General features: G+C 53.2%; 1 protein-coding gene across 7 annotated transcripts in view; it reads right to left on the reverse strand.

Annotated features, from left to right (window-relative positions):
• Nucleotides 1-385: 385 nt before the first annotated feature.
• Nucleotides 386-7,687, reverse strand: part of PIGV (phosphatidylinositol glycan anchor biosynthesis class V) — a 7,923-nt gene continuing 621 nt past the window's right edge. The window contains exons 1-5 of one of the 7 annotated variants that reach the window (XM_054802782.1): nt 7,568-7,614; nt 6,619-7,037; nt 3,992-4,145; nt 1,412-2,569; nt 386-771 (exon numbers count right to left, since the gene is read on the reverse strand). In XM_054802782.1, the coding sequence (XP_054658757.1) occupies nt 463-771; nt 1,412-2,569; nt 3,992-4,078 (1,554 nt within the window). In that variant the 5' untranslated portion in view covers nt 4,079-4,145; nt 6,619-7,037; nt 7,568-7,614 and the 3' untranslated portion in view covers nt 386-462. Of the gene's footprint in view, nt 772-1,411; nt 2,570-3,991; nt 4,146-5,006; nt 6,565-6,618; nt 7,472-7,567; nt 7,653-7,687 lie in introns of those variants that run through there. The other 6 variants (XM_054802786.1, XM_054802780.1, XM_054802785.1 and 3 more) reach the window with 6 other exon arrangements.

Below are 7,687 nucleotides of genomic sequence, written 5' to 3' on the forward strand. Positions count from 1 at the left end.
CGCTGCTCTCAGGGAGAGCAAGAGCTTTGGAAGGGAAGGAACCAGAGGGCTCCGAGCGGCTCCCGAGGCCTTGCAGGTGCCTCCCTGCAAAAAGATGCCCGCTGTGCCGTCAAGGACACTTCCCGGGGGTTTCCTGACGGATCCTTGCCATAAATCATTGCTCGGTGGCAGCTCTTCCCCCAGAAGACGTAGGAACCGAGATGCAATTCCCTGTCCCGGGCAGCTTACGGGAATTTTGGCCGTAACGACAGCAGAGAGCTAGGCAGGATGCTGTAGCATCACAGCAAAGAGAACGCGCCCGTTTCGGACACGGCCACGCAGCGACAGCTCTGTACATACGTTGTAACTGAGGAGTATCGCCTTTGTAACCAAGACAACAGCATCCTTGTATATACATCAAGGTTTTTAGCAAAAACGAGTTTCAATTCTGCCCCGCGACCTGTCTGTACCAATACACCCCCACTACGTCCACGGCAAGAAGTTGCAGTGCAGAACCAGTCCCAGCAGCCAGTAGGACAGGAAAAATCCAAGAATGCATTTGCTGAGGGGGGTGATTAATCTACAGTCCAGCAGCAGCCTCACAACGGGGTTTTCAGAAGTCCCTCGCCCACAGGAACCAGGAGATTTATCTAGAAGAGACTTCTCGGAGCGAGGTGCCGCGGTTTGATTATCAGTCCCTTCGCTCCAGAGCAAAGGTTCGTATTCTTGAAGCAGGTGAGCAGTGAACCAGTACAGGACAGGAGAAGAGGAGCCAAGGAACCGGGTCAACACCTGAAGGTGACAGGGAGAGCAAAAATCCCATAAATTGCAGGTTTCTATCTGCCTCAGATTGCTGATAAAGGGGACTGAAATACAGCCCCAATTCACGGTGCTAGGATTTATTGCATTGAAATGAAACACCTCTCAGCTCAACCTGGTTCATTTATTAAGACATTTGTGTAAGCAGTCAAGTGGTCTCCAGGTTTTGGACAAGCACGGTGCTAATTGTCACCATCTCGCTGCAATCCTCGTCACCATCTAGCTCAGGAACTGGGCAGGGGCAGCAGCTTCAGGACAGACTTGAATCTCACTCTTCCATTATTTTTTCACTGGAACTCCCAACCTTTAGTGCCCCTGTGTCCTAAAAAGGCCTTTGAACACTTTCTAGGGATTGGCGACAAGCTCTGCATCCTTTCATCGCCATCCATTAAGCTCAGCCCAACATGATAATGACCTTGTCCTCCAACAGCCAATTAGCAGGGCTTGGCAAGCCTGGCCTTAAGAGGAACTTTGGAAACTCTCTGGGGAAGTAGCTCCGAAAGAGGAAAGGCAAAGCTTTTGGTTTGCATTGCCCTGTGACTGTCACTGCCTCGGCCACCACACTGCATTCCCCTTAAGAAATCACTCCTGTGTGTTGCGGTGAACGTCCTACCTGCACGTGCATGCAGAGGAATCCAAACACCAGCAGGACTGTGGCATGGACCACATACACGAAGACAGCGGGGCAGCAAAATCCAAGTCTTGGCTTACCCTCTTCTTCACTCTTTCTTCTCTCTAGACCAAGAGTTAGGCAGTGCCGGGGATTCGCAATGATGTAGGTCCAGGTAGCCCACGAGCCCAGGAGCGTGACAGGCAAAGCAAGCAAGAAATTTGGTATCTGCCTGAGCTCAAAATACCTTAGAAAGCCCACATTCCAGTAAGCATCTTGAATATAGGAATAGACCATGGGGAATCGCTGGGAGCACCAAGGGGGTTTAACCCCGTTCGTGGCTGCCAGACGATAACTCTTGTCCAGAGCCAGCTGCAGTAGCGGCTTGGGGACAGTCTGCTCCAGGCTGGTGCCAGGACCACAGAACCTCACATAGGCATAATACTGAAATAAAGCAAAAGGTAGAAAAATGACAGCACACATCAGAACCGCTGAAGATGCAACGCTAAGGAGTTCCTTCCAGAACGGAGGGAGCTTCCTTACCGATCCTGAACCCACCTGGAGCTGGAAGGCAAAGCATTTACCGCGGGAGTAGAGAAAGAAGCCAGCATTAATAAGCCCGTTGGCACGCACCCCAGAAGCAAGGCAGAAGAGCAGTCCACTGAGCCAGCTCTGCCCCTTCTCCAGTTGCCACATGGCACTGAATGCCAGGAAGGCAAACATGCTCTCTGAGTAAGCAGCTGCCATAAATACATTGGCAGGGCTGACAGAAAAGAGAACGGCAGCAAGGAAAGCCACCCTACGACACTGCAGCACGACGCAGCCCAGCTTATACAGGGCAGTGGCTGCCAGGACGGAAAAGAGAGAATTAAGAAGTACGGCTGAGAGCAGGAGGCGGCTCCTCAAACCCAGCAGCCACCGCAAGGGCCACAGAGCACCCTCGGCCACGGCACGCACGCTCAGGGGGTACAGCGGGAAGAAGGCGCAGTTGTGCTCGTACAGGTAACCGCGCTCGGCGATGAAGAGGAAGTGCTCTGCATCCCAGTGCGAGAGGCCTCCCAGCAGCCACTCCAACAGCAGGTCCCACAGGCCAGGCTCGGACAGGCGAGGGGGAGAGAAGGCGTCTGCAGCGTGATCTGGGATCAGGAGGTTAAACAGAGCCTGGAAAAAGAAGAGAGGATTGAAGTCCAGCAGAGATCCTCTCGTACCCTACCGAAAGAACCAAGCAGGACGTGGACTCCTGGGTTTCAAAGCAGAGGACAAGAGCCGCACAGAAGCCAGGCTGAGGGGCTTTGCAGCAGGGTCGCCTGTAAGACTGTGAAAAGGTGCAAACACGACCTTTGGGGCATTTACATCTGAACTGAATAAAGCTCTGGAATATATCCAGCACGAATCCCCACGGAACTGGGCAGGGAAAGCTGCTCGGCCCCATGCTCAGGCACATCTAACTGCGTACGCTCGCTCCGGGTACCTCTGCAGCACTGGTAAGCCTCCTTTTCTACTGAATTTGGCATTATTATCCCAGCTGATGTACAAGGGAGAGGAGACAGAACTAGAGAAAAAGATTTTCCCAGAGCAAACTGATGCAGAAGACGGCAGCTGATTCCCAGGCCCCCCCTCTAGTCTCTAGATCACTCCATCGCCTCTGCAGCTCGACATGCACTGAGGGGTTCGCTTTCTGGAGATGAGCAAGAAGAACGCACACACCTCTGCCTCCAGGCACTGACCGCATTTTAAAAGGGGAGAGAAAAACCCAGAGAGCTCATAAGATAGGAGGCATGCAACTTAATGCATTGTAATGTAATTCCAAATGAAAAAATGTTTTAGCAAAACCCAAACCCCAAAAAACCCTCAGACGGTAAGTTTTGTAGCTTAACTACATGTAGATTGGGATGAGTCCTCTGCAATAAATTCAGCGCTGGCAGAGAAAAAAGGCCACACTGAACAAATTGGGACTAAAAGACATACAAAGCCGCCGTTTTACCACCAAGCACACATCTGGTCTAACCAGGCTTCTGGCATTTGTAACATGGAGTCTTTCATCCCAGTTGATGGTTCCACTCAGCCCTACCCAGTGGAGACTGGGGCTGCCACAACCTGCCAGCTGGCTGGCGGCCGGCTGCTGAAGAGCTTTCTCAGGCCGATTTTGTTTCAGGAGGGCCACGGCTATAGCCAGACTCTTAGCTGGCTGGCTGGGTACGCACAGGTAGGATGGAGTGAGCAACCGAGCTCTCTCATGCTCAGAGAAGGATGTCTCTGGAAATGAGACTTGGGAAGAACGTGCAGGAGTAGATTGTTCTTCCTCTTCTGGGGGTAAACAGAGACTTCAGCCTCTTGTGCTGCCAAACCAGCCTCTTGCAACAGCGGTGTGAAAACATTGTAAAGTTACAAGGAAACGTACGTAATTTTACTTAGCAGCAACCTGCCTCCCTGGATGCAGCTGGTTCTCCAAAGGAAAAGATGATTTCCCAATCAAGCAGAACCAGCTAGCTCACGGCACGCAAGGCAGTACCAAAGAGAGAAGCCTCGGAGCAGCAAACAACAGATGTCGCAGTGTCTTTGGTTTAGGAACAGGACACTTGCCTGCAGCAGAAGCGTCAGGGCTCTGCAGCACACCGCAAACCACACGACCTCTCGGAGGTGGGGGTCCTGCCTGCTCACCAGCTCCATTCTGAGCTTGAAAGTTGCCTCCGTAGGTCAGTGATGGCAGCGAAATTCTCCTTCTGGTTTCGGAAACCTGAATTGATAAACAGAGAGGACACAGAAAGGTATTTCTGGCTTCAGCCGTGTTTGTAAATGATGTGCCTTTGTTTACTATCAGGCACTTCAAAGGGCTGCACATCTCTATGAACAAGAAAGTCACTTATGAAAGAGATCATGGATCTGGGAGAAGATGCAGAAGACCTCTTTCATGTTGTTCCTATATAAAAAAAAATATTTCCCTGACTTCTTAACCTTGGCCAGGATGCAGAGGGAGAGAGGTTATAACACGTACTCTCAGCCCATTTCTTACCGGGCCAGTGTAAATACCAGGAGCAGACAGGCTCACCGGCCCCCTTAGCAGCTGCCTCAGCAGAAACACCAGCAGCTCAAGCCAGGACTCCACCAAGCATCTCCACACACATTCCAGTTCCAGCACGCTGAATGGGATTTAAACTTTTTTTTTTTTCTTTTGGGATAGAGACGGAATTAAAACATGGACTCTGAGCATAACATCTGTGTAAGCAGTTTGCAGACAGGGGCTTGCAGCCAGCCACACGCTGCCAGGCACGCTCTCTCCTCTGTCTTGCTCTCTGCCCAGCCTTTGCCACCGGGAAGCCAAGAACGGCTTTATTTGGGGCTGCCTCTGTGGCACCGACCCCGCGAGCTCCGTCAGAGCAAGGCCAAGGTGCCTTCTCAGCTACGCAGGCTTCCCCCCACCCCTTCTATCCATCAGCAGCATCTCTGGGACGCGACACTCACACCACTCCCCCCTCTCCACCTGCAATTCTCCAAGATTTTGGCAGGGATCCTGGTCCCCAGAGTGAGGGCATCTGCCCATCAAGCAAACTGCGTATGCGAAGGTGGCTCTCATCCACCTCTTCCCTGCAAACCTCACCTGCAAGATTTAAACCGCTCTGTGGAGTCTCACTGCTTTCTTTTCTGTGTATTCTGGATTGACGTTGTGGGACCAGCTACGAAAACTACTGGCCCAGAGCCACGACAGGCAGGCGGTATCTATTATGCAGCTTTTTAAGATAACACATTTCTTCCGTTGGTTCCCCAGCCACCAACTGCTTTTCAGTTTGAGAAACAGAAGACCCACAGCTCTCGCCGGGTTCCAATGACACCACATCCTGCACTATTTCCCACCTGCCATCTTTCTGATCCAGCGCCTTGCAGCACATAAAGATCCCCAAACCGATCACTTAATGATCTAAAAACACTCCTATTTTTTCCCATTTTCCTATAGATTTTCCTATTACCACTTTACCGATGGAGAAAAAAAAACCTGGCAGGTTAAAAACCGCATGAGAGAGCTGAAAGCAAGTCATCAGCAAAGCAAAAAAACAAGACCCAAATACGCTCATTTACAGTTCCAGTCCCTAACCACAGGATTATGCTTCCTATTTAGCCACAGACAAAAGTTTTGGGTTTGCTCATATTCTCCTCTTGCTCCAGAGCATTCACAGCTACAAAGCAACTAGTGGGAAGCACATTCTCCTGAATCACGAAGCTGCAATGTTATTTTAAGAGAGGGGATACTTCAGCCCAGCTGTAAATTCTATTAAAGCACATTCACAGCTGCAAATCCTATTAAAGCACAGCGGCAAAAATTGTCTCAGCACTTTAAATATTTAAAAAAAAAAAAAAAGCAGAGAAATAGCTTCGTGTGAATGTGCCAAGAAGGCTCAAAGCAAACAGCTTTAAAAAGCCTGTTCCTGTCACGACGCAGCACACCTTGTAACGGAAAACAGTGAAGTCTACAAAAAAGCTGCAGCCCACAACCACCGTTCCGATAGAGAACGTGGCGTCAGAGCTGGAATGTCTCTACCCCGAAATGTGCTGCGTGCAAGAGCACCTGCACCAACGGAAAAAGGACATGAAAAGGCAGAAGCAGGTTAAAAATATTTCAGTAGAAAAAGATGCAAAGTCTTAATTAAAGGCGTCTTTCTCTCTGCGTTCTGCGTTTCTCTTTGCTCTCAGATACAAATTGCGTTTTCCTTGCTCTGGAAACCGTACTAAAAAAAGGACGCGAATAGGAACAAAATTGACGTTGGGTAAATTATCACATAAATGAAAATATGAATTCGGTCAAGGTCTGTAAAAATGCAGTGGAGAGCGATTACCACCCGGTGGCAGCAGGGACTCGCCACGGAGGCATTTCTTCCCTCCGCACGGCCGGCAATCAGCTCCTGGCTGGGGAACAGGATTCCCATTGGGAAACCTACTCCAGCCTGCATCCCGGAACACTGAGAGCAACGGTTTGGGCGCCCCTTGGTACTTCTCCAACTGGCCGTTAAGATTCAGGAGATTCTCTAGAAATATTTAAACACCTGTTCTAACCAGGATACCAAAAAATAAGACTGAATTTTGTCAATCCCATTGGCCTAGCGCTGGTTCTGAGGACCTGTTTGCTCCCGCAGCCGCTTCCACTCCTGGCCGGGTTGGTGCGGAGGCGGCAGCCGCAGCGTCCGAATGGAAACAGGAACATTTCTACCCCTTCGCACCTTTTGCAACAGCTCCCACGTGTGAACAAAACCTACGCCGGATCGAGACCCATCAGCTTGAGACGACGGACCCGCCGAGCAAAGGCGGGTGTTCGGATCGGGTCCACAACGCGCCAAGCATGAGTATGCGCCGCGGTCGCTTCCCTGCGTGTTTTCAACCTCCGCCTCTGCTCTCGCACGCAGCAACGTTGGGAATCCCGCTCTGTGCGGCACATCCAGGCACTGACTGACTTCTGGCGAAACGCCGGGCACTCGCGCTCCGTTTCTGCCGCTTGTTTCAGACGGGGCAAAGCCGTTGCGGCCGGCACCCAGCGATTAAACGGGCAGGAACAAAGCGCAGGATTGTTTCCCCTCGCTTTGGAGATAAGACAGGCTGGCGATTCGCAGACTCCAGCAGAGAGCAGGTGACGGCTGAAGCGCTTAATAGGGATGTTTTCAAGATTAGGGACAGTTATCGCTCGTGTTTATTAATGGATCGATATTCAAGGCCGCACGGGACCAGCCTGCGGTAGGAGCTCGGAAAGGCTCGGGGCTCCCTGCTGGCCCGGCCCGGGCGAGGCCTCGGCCCTTCCCCCGCCGCCCACCCGCCTACGGATCCCGCTCCGGCTCTCCGCTCTCACCGGCGGGGCCTTTCCGAGGGGCCGCTAGGGAAAACAACGCCAACCCCCCGGACGGCACCAGGCCCGGCCCGGCTTCACCGCAGGACGCGCTGCCCCCCCGGGGCGAGGCCGGGCGGCGGTTCCGCCCTCCCCGGGTCTCGCTGTGGCTCCTGCCCGCGCAGAGCCGGGGGCGGCGGGGACCCGGAGGGCCTGTGCGCTGTGCGCGTTGCCCCCTGCCCCGGCCCGGCCCCTCAGGGGCGGCCCCCCCCCCCCCGCCAAGTGCAGGAGGGGGAGGGGCAACCTCCCGCCCCTCCCCCCGCGTCGCGCGCGCGGCCCCGCCCCTCCCCCACCTGAGCGCCCGACGCGCCGCTCCCGCGCCGGCTCCATCCCGCCGTCACCGCCCCGCCCCCACACGCACGCTTCCGGCCACGCCTCTTCCGGAGCTGCGCGCCGCGTCACGCGGCGGCCGG

Source organism: Grus americana, chromosome 23 (assembly GCF_028858705.1).
Source record: "Grus americana isolate bGruAme1 chromosome 23, bGruAme1.mat, whole genome shotgun sequence".
NCBI lineage: Eukaryota > Metazoa > Chordata > Aves > Gruiformes > Gruidae > Grus > Grus americana.